The sequence below is a fragment of the Corapipo altera genome, unplaced genomic scaffold (genome assembly GCF_003945725.1).
Source record: "Corapipo altera isolate COAL_440 unplaced genomic scaffold, ASM394572v1 255, whole genome shotgun sequence".
Lineage (NCBI taxonomy): Eukaryota > Metazoa > Chordata > Aves > Passeriformes > Pipridae > Corapipo > Corapipo altera.
Window position 1 is genome coordinate 822,295 of NW_020884929.1, and position 21,977 is coordinate 844,271.

At 44.7% G+C, this 21,977-nt stretch overlaps 1 protein-coding gene across 4 annotated transcripts in view; it reads right to left on the reverse strand.

Moving 5' to 3' along the window:
- Positions 1-4,557: 4,557 nt before the first annotated feature.
- NDST4 (N-deacetylase and N-sulfotransferase 4) overlaps positions 4,558-21,977 on the reverse strand; it is a 105,945-nt gene continuing 88,525 nt past the window's right edge. For all 4 annotated transcript variants that reach the window (XM_027659012.1, XM_027659010.1, XM_027659009.1 and 1 more), the window contains 8 exons: positions 12,675-12,857; positions 12,086-12,182; positions 11,536-11,659; positions 10,546-10,720; positions 9,366-9,536; positions 7,950-8,059; positions 5,088-5,190; positions 4,558-4,825 (listed from right to left, as the gene is read on the reverse strand). In XM_027659012.1, the coding sequence (XP_027514813.1) occupies positions 4,706-4,825; positions 5,088-5,190; positions 7,950-8,059; positions 9,366-9,536; positions 10,546-10,720; positions 11,536-11,659; positions 12,086-12,182; positions 12,675-12,857 (1,083 nt within the window). In that variant the 3' untranslated portion in view covers positions 4,558-4,705. The remainder of the gene's footprint in view (positions 4,826-5,087; positions 5,191-7,949; positions 8,060-9,365; positions 9,537-10,545; positions 10,721-11,535; positions 11,660-12,085; positions 12,183-12,674; positions 12,858-21,977) is intronic.

The window sequence follows — 21,977 nt, forward strand, 5'->3', positions numbered from 1 at the left end:
GACTCAGGCAGGAAACTCAGCTGAGCCTGGAGAGGTTTCTGGTTCAGGCCAAAACCTTTCAGGTTCAGCTGCAATTTCCACATGGCTTCCTTTGCCACCCAGGGAATATGAAAGGAATACAAGAAGTGGCCAAGAAAAGGCAAGGATCTGTGAGTGACAGGAAAACAACCTGGCTGTTTTCTTTTTATTCTTTTATTTTTTTTTCCAGTAATCACTTCATTTAACTCTATAAAGGCACTTGGGGTCCAAAGGAGCAGGGATACGAATGTCTGTGAGGGCTTTTAAAAGACATGATAGAAAGCTGGTTAATTTTTAGTTGCTAAGGACCAACAAGTAGTTTTTATCTTTTTTTTTTTTTTACGAACAGATTTAAAGTCCTGAAATACTTTGAATATTTCACTTAGCGTGTCTCCCTTGTCAGCAAACACCAAGCAGATCTGGGGGAAAAAAACTCCAAAATCCAAAACTGGTGTTCAGATAACTGTAGCGTCACTTGTAATTTGTGTGATGATAAAAGATCTAGAGAGGCGTAATTTGCTATTCTGTAAGGTTTGTACTAAGAATCCTCGACTCTGAGATGATTTAACCTCACCCTGACATAGATCTGTGAAACAAATGAATATTTTATAATAAAAAGTAGAAGCATTATGAGATTTTTGGAGGAGGGGTAATTCTGAGTGCAGGGTTTGGGCGATTTGCATCAGCTGAAATCAGAGCCTTTTTAAGTTCCTCAAACAGAGCAAGGGGAAATCATTATTAATTATTATTAATTAGAGCAAGAGCTTGCATGGGGCTGCCTGCATGTCCCCACCTCCCTGGGTGCAGGGAGGCAGAACTTTGGGAAGGCGGGCCCAGAAATGCATGTTGTGCAGCGTAACAAATATTGGAGTGTCAGACTTGCCTTGAATTCATGTTGCCTGCCTGGAGAAGGAGAAGGAGAAGGAAGAGGAGGAGGAGGAGGAGGAGGAGGAGAAGGAAGAGGAAGAGGAAGAGGAGGAGGAGAAGGAGGAGGAGGAAGAGGAGTTCAGTGGCACTCCCTGTGCTGGCGTAAATCCCACGTTGCTGTGTCACCTTGAGGAGATGCTGAGACAGAGCACTTGAAATACGTGACAGAGGTTATTGAAGAGCAGATTTGGGCTTGGGAAACGAGAGAGGGGATTTAAGGAAAGAAGAAAAGCGCTCTGTGATACACCCTCAGAAGTGTTTATTCTGCGGCAGTGAGAAGAACCGGTAATCAGGTGTGTGCACATCAATTATTTAAAACCATTCCAACAAATACAACCTTTGACCTCCCCCACCACCACCACCCCCCCCCAACAAAAATACTTTGAGGGATCAAAATTTATTTTGATTCCCTTTGCTTCAACACCAAGTACTCGTTCAACTGGACTTGCTGTTGTCACATAGGAGGGGAAAGAAAAATTTTTTAAAAAAAGAGCTTGGGCAAGACAGTGAAGTATTTCCTTCAGCTCTATCAACAGGATGTCTCTTGTTTTGAAATACTACAGAAATGATCATAAGTCTTATAAAAGTTATCCAATCACTGGAGCACTGAACACTTCAGAATTTGTGTTGCTTGCAAATCCTTATTTTTTTGGTAGCTTTTCTGGAAAGGAGTGGGATGGAGGAGTCGAATCCATAGGCAGGTCCACACCTTTGCAGTCATGCTAAAAGGATGAACTGGAAGGACAAAAAGAGACAATAAAGACAATGTGAGAGATGTTGTCCGATGGAAATTCCTGTCCCATGAACATACACTCAGGTAAAAGAAAAAGCAAAATGGATCTTACTTAACTACAATAGAATTGGACACTTGGCCACTGGTGAGTTCTGTACCTGTGTTGGACCCATTTTACATGACTGTCACATGCTCACACACCTTTCATAAACATCAATTTTAACTCATTATAAACAGAATTCCCTACTGGTGGAGACTAAGTGGCTGGTTTGGACTTGCCCTAGGTGTGGCAAGTCCACCCTAGGACTTGCCCAGTCTCACCCTAGGGTGGCCCAGCTGAGGGGAAATGAACACCCCGCACCCAATTTATTCTTGGCTGACCATTCAGGGGGTGAATGTTCCCCCATTTCACTGGCTCAAACTTTAGCAGGAATGGGAAGGGAAAGGAGGAGAGGGAAGAGGAGAAAACACTGAGCTCCTGCTTTTGTATTCAGGGCACCGTCCTGCTGCCTCATTATCACATCAGAGAGCCTGGACCCAGCAGCGCTTTCACTGTGCCATGTATCCCTCCCTCCAGAGTTTATAATTCCACCTGTCTGAGGGGACACTCAGAAGTCTGATCCCCTATTAGAGAGGAAATTTGTTTTATTAGAAAACATCCACGAGCAGTTAATCCCACAACTTTATTTTAGACCTTGAGAGGTCAGTGCATAATTTAGGAGGGTCTGGGTTCCGTTCTGATTGCTCTGCGCTCAAAGACAACCTCAGTTATGGGAATTGGGTTTTCCAAGCCCTGAAGTCCTGCTTTAATCATCAAATATGCTGCCACGGGCCCTGATGTCTGTGTCTGGCCTGTAGGGTCAGATCCTCAGTGTGGCAAAACTCCCAGAATCCCTGTTTCCAGGGGAATGGGAGCAAACCGCAGCTGCAGCCCTCCAGTGTGTAAAACTCTTACGGATTTGCAGCCTGCCCCATGTGAAGGACATAAATCCTGTGCCTTGTAAACAGGAAAGAAGGACCAGCACTGTCTTTCCTAGCTACAACCCCCTTGCCATGAATAAATGTTTCATTTTTTGTTGGGTTTGTGTTGCTGGTCTTTAAGAATCCCAACAATTACGTGGTCAGGGGATATGAAAGGCATGAAAGAAATGGCGATCATTTACGGGTAGTTCACAAAGGCTCCTCTATCCTAGGCTGGTCCAGAGACATTCCATGTTGATGGGTCCCATTACAAGTGGAAGGAATTAAACTTTGAACTGCTGTTATTTCATCTTTATGACACAAAATGGAATCAATTCAAATGTCAGTTTTCAACGGGACACGAGATCTCTCGGAAATGCGATGCCCATTCAAACTGGAAAAAGTAACAGTGGGGTATAAAAATATCTGGTGTGTTTTAAGGACATGATGCTATCACAGAGCTGAGGGTTGGGAGAGACAGGCTTCTCTCCTTTCCAAATGAAAAGCTAAGAGTGAGAACTAATTTTTTTAGATTTTATGGTATTGGTCTCATTTCCTTGAAAAACTCCTGAAACCAATGTCATGTTTATTTAGCTTTTAATCAAGAAGTTGGGAAGTCCTCTTTTAATTAATGATGAGCCAATTCTAATGCATTTTAACAGCTAAAATTCTACCACATGGTTGATTTAGATCTTCTGCACTGAGCAAGCCTTCCTTACCCAAAGCTCTCATCACACTAAGTGATCTTTGGCATTATCAGTGCTAAAAGATAAGTGGATTTGTGTGGTACATACAAAGTATGTAAATGACTCCTCTGCCCAAAAATGCCACATAAAGTTCCTTTTGTTTGACATTTATTTTGCCCTAGCTCCTTTTGTGGAGTCCTCCTGGTCAAAATATAAGGACAGTTCTGTCTCCTAAGCTGGGAGGTAAGGATCGAATCCACGGGGAGAGGAACTCATAAGGCCACTGCAGCACCTGATATTATTTGTGCCTAAGAAAGACAGAGAAGTTTGAAAATGAAAACCCGCTGCATTTTGAGCTGCATAAAGAATGTACAGCAAAACTTTGCCAGGTTTTGCTTTCCCGAGGAAAAGTGTTACAAGGCTAAAATGTCTGAAGGGTCTTTGCTCCCTCAACTTAAATTTCCCAGTGAATCTCTGCCCAGCCTCGCTGACCTTGGCCCTACATGTCTGAGACCCAAGCACAGTTCATATAATGGTTTTGGTAAACCACCCTGCCATTTCTCTATGGACACAAAAAGCAGATAAAGCTAAGGATGTGTCTGATCTAGATGCACAGTAGGTGGATACTGAGGCATTAAAATATATACATCATACATGTATATGTGCTATATACTGGCTGTGTTTGTCCTTTCAACTCCATAACAGCCCACGGAAAGAGTTTTGCTTCAACAGACTGTAGTTTGGGTTCAAACCCTTAAAAATGGTCATTAAAGTTATTTTTCTGTGACAGCTTACAGACCAGGACCCTGAACGACTTGCCCCATCCCTGAAGGCTTCAGAGCATAAACATTGCTCCCCAGACAGAGGCAAAATGGCTGATATTGGGTTATGGGCAGGGCACTGCTTGCATGGCCTGCTTGGAGTTTAAAAGGGTTGGAAAACAAATGTGGGAAAAGCCCAGGGGATGACCAACCTCACGGTCCAGAGAGAGATGTTCCCATCCTTTGCTCGTGTCCTGACAGACTGCAATTTGTCCTATACACAGTTTCTGGTACTTCCTGGTGGAGAGAGGAACTGGGCTATGCACGAATCCCGGCCTGGATAAGGGGTAATGCCACGTAGCTCCGGGTTATTTCCTGGAAGCCGACGAAAGGGGTCGATGCTGTGAACTGTCAGCACGTGCATATGAATGGTTGTCGGGTCTGGGGGGATTATTATTATTTTTTTGTTTTGTTTTAATCATTCTTGGGTGGATTGTTGTTTTATTTTTGCTGGGAAGAGCGTTGTCCATGAGGTCCGGCACTGACGATCACGAGTGAGTCGGAGAAGCGGGGGTTTGGTGGTGAAGGGAATGGTCCTGCTCTCGGGGTGCCCCTGGGTGCTACCTGACCTTCTGCAGCTCCTGTCGCAGCCAGGAGGGCAGGGGCTGCCCCAGCCTGTGCAGCAGCTTGGACAGCTCCACATTGTGGTCTCTGTAGTAGCTCGACAGAAACGCTCGAGACTGGAGGAGGGTGGGGAACAAAAAAAAAACACAGCAAAGGTTAAAGAAGGAAAGATTTCAGCACCCGCTCCTGCATCCCTGCTCTGCTCCCAGTGAGGGGCTCTTACAGGAGGCAGCTCATCTCCTGCTCCTGATCTTTTAAAGTATCAAGCTGGTGGAAATATAACAAATAAATAAAATAAAAACAAATCAGCGCGTCTCTATTTTGGGAGCCAAACACAGGCTCTGTGTTAAAAGTTGTAAACCCCTGGGAAGCCCTTACCTCTTGGTCCATTGGTGGGTATTTCCGACCTTTGCTTTTTCCCAGGCACTTTGTTTTCCCTCCTTCCAGTAACTGGCACCAGAAACCTTTCTGAGGGTCAAACCTATAGAGGATTATATAATTTAGAAGACCTCACCACAGAAGAATCTCTCAGCTACTAAGACATCAGTGTTAGCCCACAAATATCTCTGCACACCTCTCTCTAGATGAGTGGAATTCTGAGGACAGAGTGGGAAACAGCTTTCCTCTCTTGTGAAAGCTCGGGGGATCCGTTTTTTCCCTGCAAATTTGCCTTGGAAGTGGCTCAAGGCAGGGAGATTTTTCACACTGTGATTTACCTACGCTGAGTAAATTTTTATTCTGCTTGTCAGCATGCAGGGTACAAGTTTGAAGGGTTGATCTACAGGTCTCCTGAATGAATTACTGATTGGGTGTTCAGCCTCACCTGGGAAGTTGCTGTTCCCTATCACTAGATCCAAATACCATTTTCATTCCAAAGGTGGCATTGAGCATAAACACTGTCTCAGCAGCCTTATCTGAGATAGATCATTTGATTGTGATGTCTGAAATCCAGAGATAGAGGAATTTTAGATTAAGGTTCTAACACACGCACCCACTAAGGAATGAGCAGCACGTGGCGTTAAGTTTGGAATTCATTGCCATGGGACTTGCAGCATTGCATAAAACACTGGAATGCTCTGCATTCCTGCTATTCAGCAGATGTTTGAAAAGCATGAAGTGTAATTGGCTGGCACACAGAGGTAATTAGTTACAGAGCACCTTCTTGCCCTGGCTCTGTGTGTGTGACACGGGCGCACTCACAATTCGCTGCTGTGCAGAACTGAACTTATTTCAGCAGAAGGGTGAACCTTCTTCATGGGTTTTTTTGTTTCCTAGCCTATTACTGCAGGCCTGACCTTTGTTTCCTAAATTGTCTCGGTAGCTGTATCAATTAAAAACAAATAAATCGTTGATTAAAGGGGCATATTGATGACGGATTCATTTCTGCTGTGGCCTTTCCCATCTGCTCGTTGCTGGTGAAGTGCTTTGCTGCCTTGCACTAATTTCCCAAGAGGAGCAGCAATACAGTGTGCTGGGTAAAAGGAAAACTGCAAAACTATGCCCCAAACCATATTTCTGCCCCAGAAGAAGCATATTGAACATTATGAAGAGAATGTGCAAATTTGGGTAGGGGAAAAGAGGGCGAGACATCTCAGGTTGAATTCAACCCGCCGTGTTCAGGTCTCGCAAAACTCTCGGGTCTTCTGTAAACATAATTGGGCACAGTGGAAGTATTTATTTAAAAATAGTGATAGCCCCGAGGCTAAGGTTACAAGGGAGCTTTTTAAGGCAGTCAGCAGAAACCTTCCCAGGCCTGGTTACCTTCTCTTCCTGCAGAGTAAGCCCGTGGGAGAGGCAGGATTTGGGGATGGGCGGGTGCAGGGGTGAACAATGCCGCCGCGAGGAGCTTCCTCTTAGCCTGACAAAATGTAGCAGCACTCCAAGAGAGAAGATTTCCTTAAGCACACTCCCCTAATCCTGTATTTTCCTGCAGCCCTGCCTCTGTGTGCCCCCTGCTCTCCTTCCAAGGCTCTGGTAGCACCTCCCCTCTGCCTGGGCTGGTTTCACCCTCCTCTGAGACCTTCCCCTCATTACTCAGGGTGATGGACTTGTTGCTCACTGGTGTTGCGGGACTGGGTCCTGGGGCTGCTTCCTGACAACTTTAAAGATGTGTGGTGTGCACTTGTTAGGCAGTAATGACTAGGAACAATCCTGTGCAATCTTTTTCACTTTGACAAGTCCTGCCATAAAGCGACTCCAGGGTTTAACGCATTTTTCTCTTCCATCCCAAACCCGTGCGTGCTTCCATGGCACATTTGTATTCTTGATGCCTCAAAACAGTGAGTGCATAATTTTATAGATCTGTTTACAATCCATTTTTTCCTGTCCAAACCAGTAGGAGAGGCCAAATTTTTTTCCTGCCATGCGACTCCACTGACTTTAATTTAGTTCCGGAAAGGAAGATCTATGTCTGTGGGTGTGTATTTTAAAAACCTAGCAGAAGGCACTGCAGATGTGCAGCAGCAGTTGTTCAAACATCAGTAGCTCAGCTCTGAACTCAAACTCCTCCTCTCTTTCATCCGCTTCGGAAGCCAGTGACTTAAAAAATTACATTCTGAAATCCAAATTTTTTCCCTCTGGAGAAAGGTTTTGGCAGAGCAAGTCTCTTAAACGCTGAACTCTCGCTCTGCGCCTGTGACATAAATAGCATTGAACGGTAATTGTGAGCGGAGAGGAGCGGTGTGGGGCGGCTGGAAAGTCCAAAGGTCTGCTTTTCCCACAGTGTTCCTGCTACCTGCCTGCAGGGAAGGCAAGTGGAGGCTTTTCTGCTCCCCACCCCACTTGCAGGCTCGTGCTCTCTGCTCTCACAGTGACTCGGAGAGACCTCTGCTGCCATGCCAGGCTTCCCACCCCACGGATGTCCCAGGCCTCGGGCTGTGGGGAGATGACGCTGCTCACGTGGGGAGGCTCCATTTTCTGCTGGACTAAGGGGGGAGAGGGAAATTCAGCCCACTCCCACCCCTGCAGGAGTCTCAGCCACACGTGAAAATGGGATCAGGGAGTGAGAGCTTCTAAGCCAACCTCTGCCGTTGGGGCTCCTGTCTGAACGGGATAAAAACATGTAGTTGAACTTTTCCACAGCTGACAGCTCCTGCAGACTGACATAGGAAAGCCCTAAGCTTTGCAAAATTATCATTGTCATAATGTGTTGGTTGTTTGTAACTCATGATCCAGGGATCTGGGTGGGAGAGGATGTACCCCCTACTCCCGTGGGGCAGGTAAAAAAGGGAGTAGACTCACGTTAGAGCTTCAGAGTAGTTGTAATGAGGAGAGACTCCAAGGAACTTCTGCACTTCGTCCATCACAGTGGCTGGGTCACTCCTCAGCTGCTGTCCATCAATAATGAGCAACTGCAGGGGTAAATGGGGCAGATTTTTAGAAACAGGACTAAAGCTTCACAAAATGATGGCATTGTTTCCCTCCTGTGACAACCTGGGTTTAAGTTAGCACGTGACTTTGGACAGTGCTGATAACATTCATATGGATGGACTTTTCTTTAGGTATGCTTTTTATTTTATTGGCTTGAATTTTTGTAAGTGGGAACCTTTGTAACTCTGTGTGTGTGCCCCTTGTTCAAATACAAGGGTTAAACCTCCCAAGCCACACCCGAGTCTCAGAGAATTCTGAGAAAAAGAGATAAGGAAAGAATGTAAAATATTATTGAGGCTTACGATGTGCCCGTGGAAGATCTGGCACGGAATATGAAAAACAACAAAAGGTCATATACATATTGTAGAATTGAATGCTCAGAACAAGATGATTACACGTTCAAAAGTGATATTGTGGCAATTTATTTGAAACTTCCCACCAGCCTATCAACCATAAAGGCTTGCAAAATTGTTGACAGTGGGCTGGGTTTTTTGGTTTTTAATTAAAGATTACTGCGATGTAAAGGTGCATTGACCCCCATAAGCAAACAGTAAGACAATATGCCCACAGACTGCTGGAATACCAAGCAGAATTGCTGATAACTATTCTGGGCAGGCTTGTTTTGTATTTATTGTGAGGGCTTATTATGAATTATTAAGTTTTTGAGTGCCCAGGCGGGGTGAATGCACGTTACTGAGTGCCCATTAGCAGGCACTGGGAGTGCACTCCGTGTGTGCACCTGATCAGCAACGAGAGCATTTTGTCCTGTGTCTTGTAAAATTAATCACCATAACTGTGAAACACAAGCGCTTTGACAAGAAATGTGTCGCCGTGCCCCTGAATGTTTAATAAGAAGGTGTAGTAGGCAGACATACGGACTGACATATCACCATGTCCATGGATAAGGAGTGCCCACGTATGCATTTTGTGGTACTAAAAGGTTTGCCTTAGGTCAATTTATTGGTGTGATTATTTTAGCCATTTTCTTTAGGTCTCTGTGTTTAGGCAGATTTTTCATGGGAAAGATTACAAAAGACAGCACAATAAAATACCTGAAGGGAGATGAGGCAAAAGAAGGAATTTCTGTTGGGACCCCAAGAAAAGCCAATTCCATACCAGGATCAAAGACTTTTTTTAATTAACGGGAGTGAGTGGGAAGCAGGGTGAAATTTCTGTTTAGGAAATGAATTGACCAAAGCTTCCTACCACGCCGCAGCTGCTCTTTCTTGGGAGCCAGCAGCCTTGGGAAGCTTGGCTGGTGCCGGAAGGGAACCCCAAGGGCGTTACCTGGGAGGCGGGGTAGTGGGACAGCCACCTCTCGATGTGCACAGCGTACCATCCCGGGGTCAGGCACCTCTTCTGGAGGGCCCTGATCTCCGAGGGCGCCCGGGGGCCGGACGTGATCACTTCGTAAAAGTTGAATTTCAGGGCTGCGGGGTCCTCGTGGGAGCGCTGGTGCTGCCGGGAGATATTTGGGAACGCGTCACAAGGATGCTGAAGGTTAAGCCTTAAATCTTTCAAGAGCTGCCCCTCAGTGCCACTTGTGCCACGTAGGAGTGGGGGCTTCAAGGCAGCAGAGCCCCCATTCAGTCCGGGGCTCCCCTGGGAGCCGAGGAGTCAAATCCTGCCCAAGCAGGCACAATTCCTTTACTGCTTTGCACTGGCAGTTGTAAAGGTGCAAATGAGAGAGTAACAGGGTGCAAATGAGATATTAAAAGTGTGCAAACTGCAGCCCCAGGCCAAGTTTTATTCCTTGCAGAACTTTCTAACCACCAGAAGTGGTGTATTTCGTGCTTATTGCAACGTTATTAATTTCTATCTGTTCTGAGATGGCTTTTAGTCTTTCCTATATCTGTAGGCCCACACCATATTTCACATGGAGGGTTACACATGTCTCTAAAAGGAGCTCTTTTAAATAGTGCAGATTTTGTTAGGGAAAGGTGTGGGCTCAGTAAAAGGCAAGAAGGAGCATCCTAGAGATTCCACAGGAGAACAAAGGGCTTGCTTTTGCTTCCAAAGGGAGAAGAAGCCAACCTCTCCAGACACAGCTCTTTTGAACTCCTTGGAAACTTTGGAAGATGCCCTGTGTACACAGTCACGTATTGCTGAGCTCACAGCAGGGAGGGGATGAGGTGCCAGATCCTCAGCAGCAAGAGCTGTGATTTCCTGGCTAGGACACTCTCCTCTTCCCTGTGTCCCTCCCTGGGTGAGGAGCCCAGCTTTCCCTCCGGGCACTGTCAGCTGTGATGGAGATGAAGCTGTTTGTTTACTGCCGGTGGCAGCTCAGTGCCGGGAAGTTTCATCGTTTGTGACACCGGTGTCACAGGTGCCACCTGCCAGAGCTGGCACTTGGCACCCTCCTGCTTCCACAGGCTGCAGAGGCTTGGCAAGAAATCCCGCTCCTTGCTCAAGGACACGAATTCCCACCGATGCCGACCGTCATCCCCCGCCACCGATCTCCCCGTACCTGGTACCAGGAATACGCCCGGTCCGACGGGTCGATGAGGATGGTGATGATCTTGGCCTTGGGGATGAGGGAAGCAGCTCTTTTGGGAGCTTCCTCAGAGTGGAAATAGTTGGCACTTTTCTCGAAGAGGAGGTCGGTGGTCACATTGGAAGGAGTGGGGAAGAAACCCATGTACCTGGGAGGGGAGGAGACTTGTTAAGAATCAGCAGCAGCACAAAAGGGCCGTGTCCCTGCGCTTCCCATTGAAAAGGTGGATTTTCAGACATAATCCTGCAGAAGCAAAATTGAATTTCTCCACTCACTCCAGGCTGGAATAAGGGGAATGAATCTTGGCTCTTAGGTGGTGCTGGTAATAGCTAAAGCCACCCCGAAGTCAGGTAATTAGGTCTTTCCTTTGACGGATGGGATTTCTGCTAATAAGTCCGGTGTCAAAGGGATATCTTTCACCAGTCTGGAGTGAGTTCAGTTTTAGCTGCAGGATAAAAAAAATGGGAAAAGCTTCAAAATGTCAACCATTTAATTTTAACATTGCTGAAGTACTTCATTTTGGAGCTGACAAATCTTTGCTTTTGGATGCTTTTGGAATGCGAGATTTGAATTTTGGCTTCGATTTCTGTTTAAAATTGATTGGATGGATTCTCATGGAGAGAAGAATCAAACCTTACTTCATGAAAAGCCACTTTTGAAGGAAAAGGGTGTAACTCAGTGCAGATACAGAGATGCTGTTCAGCATGAAGACAGAAATGATGCCTGAGCTGGCTCTTGTATGAAAAATCTTGGTGTGAAAAATCAGGAAATTGTTACTGCAGTATCTAAACAAAATTAAGGACTTGATTAAATGTCCCATCATAGCCAATTAGACTCTCCCTCTGTCTGATAATGCCAAGCATAACAAATTCATCCAGTAATTATGGTGGTGTCATACATGCTCCTGGAATTGTTCCATTGTCATTTTCCATGTATTAATAATGAATTTGTTCTTCTCCTTACCAGTCAATTCCCTTGTGGTAGTTGTTGCCATTGAAGAACTGAACTTCTTCAAAAGTTTTTGGGCTGGGGAGGTTACTGATAATGGAAGGATGCATCAGAAGGAATAAATAAAGGGCTGTTGTTCCTAAGGTAACAAAAAGGGATGCCATTAGAAATAAGAGAAAAAAGCACCTTTGACTTTACTCGTTCCAGAAAGTTTCTGAAAGCTCTAACTGTGGGATGATGCTCTTGGGGCTCCCAGAACTGCACTTTTGTCCCCGGTGTGTTTTTCCTGGGAGTCTGTTCTGAGGAATGAATTGCCTGTCTCAGGGCTATCCATTCTGTGTGCAATAAGTACACTTTAAAATCCCAGGAATGTTTTTTTTTTTTATGGTGAACGAAGCAATTTTACAGCACAAACAGTTGTCTCTTTCTGTTGGCAGTGAAGGAGTAACTACAGAACTCTGGAGGGATCTGAAGTGCACCATCTCCATGGCAAGGAGTTGTCTTCTCTTTACAGAACACAAACACACGGGTACAAAACTTGGCTTACAAATTTGTGGCTTCTTACCTGTTTTCTGGGGTCCTATCACCAGGAATTTGGGCAGGTGGTCACAAGTTTTGTCTCTGGACCAGATGTCCCTGTGCCGTTTGTCGTCACATGGGTTCTGAGGGAGGAAAGGGGTTTGGGTTCATCGCACCACCCTAAATTTTTGCATGAACAATCTTTGCAGGATCTTAATGCACAGCGTTAGTTACACTGAGGAGTAAAACCCCACAGCGTGTGTCTAATGGTTTTGCATGACTGAGGATTAATTTCGGTCATTAGAAGAGAGAAGGAAAAGAAGGGGAAAAAAAAGATTAAAACATTGATTTAATCAAGGTTTTTTAAAACATTGATTTAATCAAGTTGTCATTCGAGGTTAAAAAGGAAACCTCTGAAGGCATTACTTTCTGGGGTGTCAAGATGCTTTTGGTTGACGTGAGGATGCAAAAAGGAAGGATGAAATAGAAATGTGGGATATTATTCATCTCCTTATCTTTCTACTACCCGTGAAGGCAAAATAAAACCCGGCGAACGAAAGACCCCTTTTTACCTGAAGAAATTCTCATTGCAAGAGGCGGATTGCGATGGGAGGAGGGAGAGGATGTGGCATTACCTGCCAGAGAGGGTCTGTCTGCTCCGGGAAGAGCTGGAAGTACTTGTGGGCCAGCTGGAGCGGGGGCAGCGTCTGCAGGTTGAGGTTGGTGGAGCTCTTGACGAAGCTGGCCAGGTTGGCAAAGGTGTAGAGGCCCAGGCGGTCGTTGCCGTAGTTGGACAGGTGGGTCATGAAGATGCTGATCTGGGAGGCAAGAGGGGGGGCTTCCAGTCACGGGACTCCTGGCAGTTTTGCCAGACCCTCTCCCCCCCACCCCCGAACACAAAAGAAGAGAGTGGAAAAGTTAAACTGGTCATGCTTCTCCTCCTCCTCTTTCCTCCCCTGTTCCTCGCCCCTGGGCAGGTGAGGTGCTGGCATATGGGACCCCTCCGTGAGGAGTCCCTGGCACCTCTGAGGGAGCTCTGCTCCTTGGATGTGCAGCTAAAGCTTCATTTCAAGGCTGAGGTGGTTAAACTCTGGCTGCAGGGCCTGGTTTCATAGAATCATAGAATCAGCTGCGTTGGAAGGGACCTCTGCATCAAGTCCAACCCTTGATCCACTACCACCACGGTTACTAGACCATGGCACTGATGCCACATCCAGTCTCATCTTAAAAACCTCCAGGGACGGAGAATCCACCACTTCCCTGGGCAGCCCCTTCCAATGCCTCATTGCCCTCTCTGTAAAGAATTTCCTCCTAATATCTAACCTAAACCTCCCCTGGCACAGCCTAAGACCATGCCCTCTTGTCTTACTGATTTTTGAAAAGAACAACTGTTCATTAGATTGCCATTATTTAGGTTTATGAAGGTGCCATAAACTGGGTGTTGTTACTTGGCTCTTTCCCTCAGCACGTCAGCCTGGGACAGGATGGAATAGCAGTGGAATCTGATTCCAGCTGCAGGCAGGGGTTGGGGGTATGAGCCAAGAGTATTTAAGGATCTGAGGACAGCTGATTCGCAGGTAAATGGTTTGATTTGCAGAGAGGTATCTGTGCCCATGTGAGCCCTGGTTTGGATGATTAGGAGTGGGAAGTGTGAGCTTATAAAGTGATGTGCAGGCAGAAGGGAAGAGACTGCAGGGGAGCATGTGCCCCTTCCTCTTTGGAAAGCTGCAGCAGGAGACACGTCCAGGTCAGTGAGTTGTGGTTTCTTTTCCTCTCTAATGTCCTGGGGAGAGCTGGATGTAGTTTGAGGCAATCCTTGGAATATCAAGGTGTGTGCTCTTGTTGCTGAGGGTAGTTTACGGCTGGAAACCAGGTGGGCTGTCCTGGCACCCTGGTCCTTGAGTTAGAGCTCTGGAAACACGTGTCTCAGTTGGGTGGCAGCCAGGCTTCCCAGCATCTACATTGATGGGGAGTGCTGAGTCTCAAAATTTAGGACCTTCATGCCTAAAATGTCTGCAGAATGCCCAGGTGTGTCTCAGAAAGGTTGTTACCACTGATCCACCCGGACATGAAGATTTCCCTTTGTTTTTTTTGAGGTCCCAAGCTTGTCCAGAGCACACTGTGCTCTCCTGTCTTTCATAATCCCTGTGGGATAACAAGCCACAAGCTTCCCACTCTCCCCGTCTCGCTCTGCCAACGTGGTGCTTCTCTAAATGAGAGTCCACAAGGTTTAAAAACACGTCCATTAGTTTGTTAAATTATTAACAAGGCTTTTAGTACTTCTGTAAGGTGGAGACAGATGGAGCTTAGGAGAGTGTCCCTCATGGCCCCTCTGCAGTGGGTTTGCAGTGTACACACTTTATCCCACTGAAGGTAATTTATCCTTCACTTTTATTCTGTTCTGAGCCTCTGTTGAGCCGAGGTTGGCAACTGTGCAAGTTCTTTTTGTTGTTGGCTTGACTTGGTGGGTTCTAGAGCCAGTGCATTTTATGACCAGAAGTATTTGACACGGAGTGAACGTGAAAAATTACCCTAAACTTGGTGCATGTTTCTATGTAGTACCCCAGAAACTTATAGGGAAGGTGATGAATCACCTTCTTCTCCCCCAAAAAAGCCAACACAAACTTATCCTTCCTGATTTAGAGTTCAGCCCCTCAAAATGTGACAAGTGCTTCCTCCAAACTAAGTGATGAAAACACTTGTAGGAAATGTTAATGAGGGATATAATCCTGTCTCTGAAGTGGTTTTTGATGAGTGCTCACAGGTCTGCCAATGACATTTAATATTATTGCAGCAAATGAAGTTCTGCAAGTAAATCTGTGTGCTCCTTGTGCTTTGTTTACCCTTGGAAATGGAGGAGACTTTCTTTCAATGTTAAGTTAATACCTATTTCCTACAAGTACCTTTATTTCAGGAGTCTCATTGGGCTGCAAACCCATTTAAAAGATCCAATTGATCGGTTTTTATGGAGCCAAAAGATCTTGGACCTCTCTCCAGACTTCTTTTGCTCCGTTGATCTTCTTTGAAGTGAGAAACCTCAGATCTGATGGATTATTCATGGGATAAAAACAGGGCTAATTCTTTGTTATCTACCTCCAAATCACTTGAGACAAAGGAGGGGGTTTTTTGCTGTTCATGTTTACAGCATGGATGGGCACTAAAGCCTGCTTCCACGCACATGCATCAATCCATGGAAAATGCAATGGGCTGGTGCTGGGGAATTACATGGATCTGAATGGAGACCTGTGGCCCTCGGACCATGGAAATTCAGATTTTTACTGTTGTAATGAGCTTTTCCCTCCTGTTTTCTTCTGCCTGCTCTGTACTAACATTTCAGAGGTGCCCTCAGTGGTCTGCAATAGCTGTGCTCTCAAGAAAGAGGTGAGAGGAGAACAGAGGTCCTAAATTTCTGAGAGCACCTGTGAAGTTAATGTGCCATTCTGGCTGCTAAATCATATTATTTCCACTAGGCTGGGTGGGTAGAGGGAAAGAAAGGTATTTTACACAGCCTTCACTTGACAGACCCCAACAGAAACTACATTGTGCATTGGGCTGTTTACCAGTTCTTCTGCTCCTAAACCATAATATTTGGTGACTGATTGACAAACCTGAACTGGTCACACCTATGACATGAGATTAATTTACAAACAATGGCAGCACCACCACACCATTTCACACTCTAGTTCTTGTTTCCTGGGCTCTTTAAAATCAGTTCTATCCAGAAATTATGCATCTATAGTGTATTCTCTACCTGTAATTTTTGCGTATGCATGCTTGTGTTATACATAAAATGAAATGTAGATTAGGTAGCAGAGAAAAACAAAGGGCTTGTTTCAAAATTATTGGACTATAAACCATGGTGGATCTGCTTGGAGTGCCCTGAAACTGCTTTCTGTGCTCACACTTGATGCACAGCTATTCATGCAGAGTGTAGAGGTTTGTTTCCTCCTGTAGTTGCCAAACTTAGTATAATCTTAGCAAAAAGCACTTAGTTTTGGACAAAGATTATCCACCTGCCTCTGGAGGGCACTAGGATGTTAGTCTACTCTGAGACTGGAAAACATGCTTGGTTTTTTTTGGGAGGTTTACTCTGGAGAACTGCCAACTGCTGTAGGTCCTGGAGTGTGGACAGAGCTTTAGAGAGGAGTTTGTGAGAAGTGTTGAACTCAGTGGGGTTTTCAAACTAACCCACCCCTGTTAGTGCTCCAGCTTCCAGCTGAAATGGCCCCCAATCTCAAGGATGGCAATCCCACACGGGGAATAAAACATTGGATGATTTCTCCATGTTGATGCTTGAAACTCTTCTTATCTGTCGATCAAGCACTTGCCATGGAGAAGTCAACAACAAAACTTATGTGTAAATGTGCTCCGCCTCATTCTCTCAGCCATTCCAGAATTAAATAGGATCAGTGTTCCCTTTTAGGTCCTTTCCTCCTGCTCATCGTTTGGCCCTGACCCATTGCTGGACAGCCCAGGAGCCAGAGATAGGGTCCATGTGGAAATCCTGCTCCTCTAAGAGGAACTTGTTGCTCACTGTCTTTAAGAACATTTTCCCTTGCTTTTGCACCTCTTCAGTAAGATTGGCAAGGCAGGGAGGGATTAATGCACACAAAACAAACCAGGGGTACAGCTCAGCCTTGTGCATGACAGAGACACGCTGGGAAATCCATGGGAGTACATTTCCTGCTCAGCTCCTCTCCTGCGTGCGTATTTCCCAGAAAAATGAGGTTTGCTGTTCCACCTTTTCCCGTTGTGCTCAGAAAACGCTGCCTGGCTTCTCCAAGAGCGAACTGTCCTAACGGGATCTTGCTGTTGTACGTCGCGATGGGATGTCACAGCTGAGGAATGCCCGGCTGCCAAGTGTTCCCTTGCTAACCCGGAGCAGCTCCGTGCCAGGCTGGCCACGGAAGTGCCTCCTTCCCTTTGGAATGTTTCATCCATTTCCCAGCCTGAGCAGCCTCCCGTTGTGGATTACAGACTTTGTACCTTGTGAGCCAGAGCCCCGTTCCCGGTGGTGAATCCCGGGACTCTCAGGTCCTTAACGCAGCCGTTTGTGCGGCAGCGCCCGGAGGAACCGGGGAAGGGAGAGTTCTGTGTTGACAAAGCAGTAATTTGAATAATGACAAATCGTGTCTCTGGAATTCGGCGCTATTCATATTCATGACCCTTCTGCCGCTGAAGCGAAATCATTTATACGCCTGAAAATCACCGCCTGGTTTTTTTTTAACTTTTACTCTATTTCCTCTCTGCACATCTTTTTATATTTGAACCTTCTCGACAGGATAATCAAATATTTTCCAAACATGATATCTCTCTCTAAAGAAAGCAACAGACGCAGTGTCTGGAAAGAAACATTTTTGCCTTTGACTGAAGGGGAAACAAAAAGCAGTTGAATGATGTTTTATTTCCCGTGCCCATATTCATGACTGGGTCTGTTTTCCAGGCCAAGTGTTCCCAGGGATGGGAGGGGAAGCTGCTGTCCATCAGTGGTGGGACGTGGCCTTGGGACAGCTGTACAAAAGAGCATCTATGTTGTTTTAAAATTCCCTATTCAAAGAGCAAAATTGTTTCTCATTTACCCGGGAATGCTTCCTACTTTTCCATTATTTAGTTGCTACGCTTTAAATGAATTCTTTATTATTGACAGAAAAATGCTGTGCGTTGTTCCTTTCCCTGTGAGAATAAAGCTGCTGGGTTTGCTTTCTTATTTTTATTTTCTAATATTTATCCAAGTTCTGCTTCTGAAATAAAGGTCAAATCATGACCATATTTCAGCACAGCAGCTGTTTCCCAGGTTATACACATTTTTGACACCATGGATGTGCAGGGTCCAAGATAAAGGAAACTAGTTAGGAAGTTTCAATCCATCAGTTCTATCTATTAGTTATATATATATATATATATTTTAAAGCCTGCAATTAAATAAAATGACTTTCTTTTTTTTTACTATGAGGGCATGTGAAATTCATGATATAGGAATTTGTTTTCTTGCCATCTGTGTTTTCTCATTGAAAAGACTTCCTTAGACTATAAACTCCCTCAGAAAAAAAATAAATCTACTCAGTTCAGGGTCAGGAATAAACCCAAGTTCAAATTAAAGAAGTAGAGCAGATTAAACTGTTTTTGGGTACAACTGGCTTAAGTCACACTCAACATGAAGCAGGGCTATAGAGGGAGGAAAGGGGACATCCAGGCAAAAAACAAAAAAAGGTCAAAATGATTCTTAGTTTGGATAAGACATTTCTCTTTAATGTGGTTAAACAAGGTCTGGCTCTAGCTGTGCTTGGGATGATGGGATGGATCTTGTCTGGTATCCTTGACATGGCCCTTCATAGTCTACAGGCAGAGGAAGGAAAAGTCTCTCAGATCATCCTTTAGATACTGGGCATTCTCATAAATGCTAAGGAGGAGTTTGCATCAGGATATTTACTCTAGAACTGCAAGGAAGTGCCAGGCAGGTTGATATAGATTGGAGGTGCAGGAAATTTATCACTTGTTTTTATAACTCTTCTCCTGTCATGTTGCTATTCCAGCAGTTTTCTGGAGAGCTGACGGCTCTGCGTTATGGAGTGTTCATAAATGATGATTAATTAATCCATTTCAGTGGCCTACCCTGAGCAAACAAACCTCAGAGTTAATTTAATTCTCCACTCTTGGTTTCAGAGGAAAAAAAAACACCAACAAACCAAAAACCCAGCATTTTCAGTTCACTAGAGGATATAATATTCTCCAATCAGCCACTTCCCAATTAATTTTGACTGGCGAACGCAGCAAGGAGATTTTGCTCTTGTCCATTTGCTTCTATTAAGGATTCATTTTCAATAATCAGGGAATTCTGAGTCAGCTGGTTTTTTACCTAAAAGGCTTGCTCCTGACACTTTAATAAATTCGTGGGTGGTGTGGGCTTGAAGGTAACAGATTCCCTCCCTCTCTCTTTGCCCAGTAACCCCCTTGCTGGATGCAGTTGTTTGTTGCTATTTCTGCCATCACCCAACTTGCTGGGGAGTAATTCTGCTAAAATAAGTGTGGTGTGGAGCATCAGCCTGCACAAAGCAGGGAAATGTCATGAAAGAAGGAAAGAGGGGATGTGTTATCCTTCAGATATTTTCTTCATGCTCCGAGTTTCGAGCTAATTAGTTTCTAAATCTGCTCCTGGAGGCTCGAGTTTCCACGGGATAATATTTTTCCTATGCCAGCTCTGTGCAGCTGGGGTAGCCATGTGGGATGAGGGGGGGGAAAAATAATGATTTACAAAGAGGAGAAAGAAAAAAAGAAGAGTCAAAAGCCTGAGGAAGGTCGGAGTTGCTTTGGTGCGTTTGTGACCGCTAAGATAAATTCTGATGAACTCGCTAACAAAACTCCCTTTTAATTTGGTAGATTGAACATTTCCCTCTTGTCAGGTTGGAGAGGGACACATCTGTCCCTGTAGGCAATACCTTGCTAATTGCAGCTCAAGAAATATTGACTTTTTTTAGTGGGGAGGTTGCTTCCTTTTTTTTTTTTTTCCTGTCTCCAAATTATGCTGAGATGCTCAATTCACAGGGCCCTTAGTAGAGCTGCATTATGAATTACTTTTGGATTGCAGCACATTTCCTCCAATGCCCAAGGTTATTTTTTATTCTTTCTGCAGCTCTGCTCAGAGAAACAAAGCAAATAAGAAGAAAAATATTATTAAGACTCAAGATGTTTCATAATAACACTCCCAAATCTCTTGTGGAAGGTATAAATTAACCCCTCTCTGCATTTACTTTTAATATGCTGAAGCAATAACATGTGATTCTCATCTGTTTCTGTGATGAGGGAGAGCAGGAAACAAGAAGAAAATCTTCCAAGTATGGCCCATGTGGGACATGGAGAACCCAGCTCCAACGGGCTGGGAACGAGCAATAACCCTTTAGTTACGGTGAGAGTTTAAAAATGTAAATGCATTTAAGTGGCCTTCAAAATTAAAAGCATCCCATGCCACTTCCAGGGGAGTTGGAATAATAATGTACATTATTATTCTGGGCTGCCTGTAGCTTCTGCTGAGTGGAGTTCAAAGTTACCTTTCAATCACCAGCCTGGTTTCGCTCTCGCCAGCCAAATTCCAGCAAAAGGAGTTAATCTTCCTGAAATTCATCTGCTACACTTCACCTCCAGCTAAAGCTTCTTAGGGACGTTTGATTGAAGGGGGAAGAGGAGTCTGAAGAAGTGTTTCACTTTTCCCTCTTTCTGCTGCTTTTCTGTTTTAATGAACTTTAGGAATGGACTGAGCTCTCAGTGGGCAATAAGTGGCGTTTTGTTGGCTTTGTGGACAAAGAGTGTTGTGCAGGGTGTGCTTGACTCTGGATCCTCTGTGGTGAGACAGGTGTAGATCTAGAGGAGAGAGATTTATATATATCTATAAAAATAAAATGCAGGAATGGCCTGTGCACATTATCATGGTGGAGCTATGGAAAGGAGATAGTGGGAGATGGAATAAAAACAGACCGTGTTTGACAGAGGTGCCTTTCGTGCTGTCACTTGCTGGCTTAATAAAAAGCTCTCTGGATTAAAGAGGTGGGGTTTTTTTAGGAGAAATGACTCTCTGGCTGTTGTTTGTAGGGGCAATAATATTTAGGGCTGTATTTATTAGCTTATCTTGGCTGTTAAATGTTTATGGCTGTTGTTTATGGCCTGTGGAGCAGGGGAGTAAAGGAGAGGAGCCAGCAGACAGATAGTGGGAGACCCTGTGGCTGCTGGAGAGGTGATAAATGGAACAATTTGTAAAAGCACCCTTTAAATATGTCAGGGCTTTCCCCAGGAGGCTGAATGAAGGGCAACAGTCAGGGAACATGGGCTGAACCCACTTAGTTTTGAGCCTGACATGTGGAGGTGGAAAATTCCCCTTAAAACTTCAACTCCTATGGAGATTTTTTTTGCTTTTTGCAGCTGGAAGTTTTTCAGTTTGGGAATTGTATGTTATCAGAGGGGTTGATTTTAGTGCTGCTTAACCTGTCTTTCTCTATGGAGTGTGTCAAAACCAGAAGTGCATGGAAAGTTGATGGGAATGTGTTTAAATAGAAATGGGAGGCTGAGAAAAGGAACCTGGCACAGAACTGCTGAAGTGAGCAGAGAGGAAGGGGGCTTTGGATATATTCTGTGAGAAGAAAAAGTCATTCTAAAGGACAATTAAGCTAAGTAAATAATGAGAAGTAGAATTTAAAAAAAAATGCTGAAAATGAATGTAATGCCATAGAAAAATTAATTTTAGTTATAATTAGATTAGGCACAAAACCAGTTTTTTCAGCTTTGACTGACTGAAGTTTTAGATGTCATATTTTCCCTTCCCTTCTTTCTACTGATTGTGGTGGTTTTGCTGCTCTGCTTTCACTGCTGATGTGCCAGTGCTGATGCTACGACTTTTGGAAGGTCTGTCCTAATTAAGCTGTAGTGAATAACTGGGGTTTGATGTTTGTCAGACAACATAGCAAATAACATCAGAGATGATAAAACTTATCACTGATTAAACATCCAGCTTTGGCCTGGCAAGGGAGATAGATAAAAACATTTCAGCTGAACGTTTCATTGCTTGTGAAGGAAAACCCCAAGAAGGCAATAATATCTCATTTTCTACCCCAAAGGGTACCTGTATTTCTTATTTGTGCATCCAACTAAAGCTCCTTGTTATTGTTCTGAGCCTCCAAACGAAGGAGACCCTTCGGAGGGGAGCTGGATTGATACCTTTTGGAAGAGTTTCGCTATTTGGGTTTATTTCAAGCCCAGTCTGTTCGCCGAGACTTTCCCACTACCTTTAATGAGCTTTGCTTTGAAGTGTTTATGCAAAGAATAAGTCTCCCACAAACTGCAGACTCCCTGCATTAGCTGAAGCCTGGAAAGGTCTGGCTGGGATTCCTGTCACCCTCATTAAAACTCAAAGGAAAGTTGGTTTGATTTCTGTGGGTCTTGGTGGAATTTAT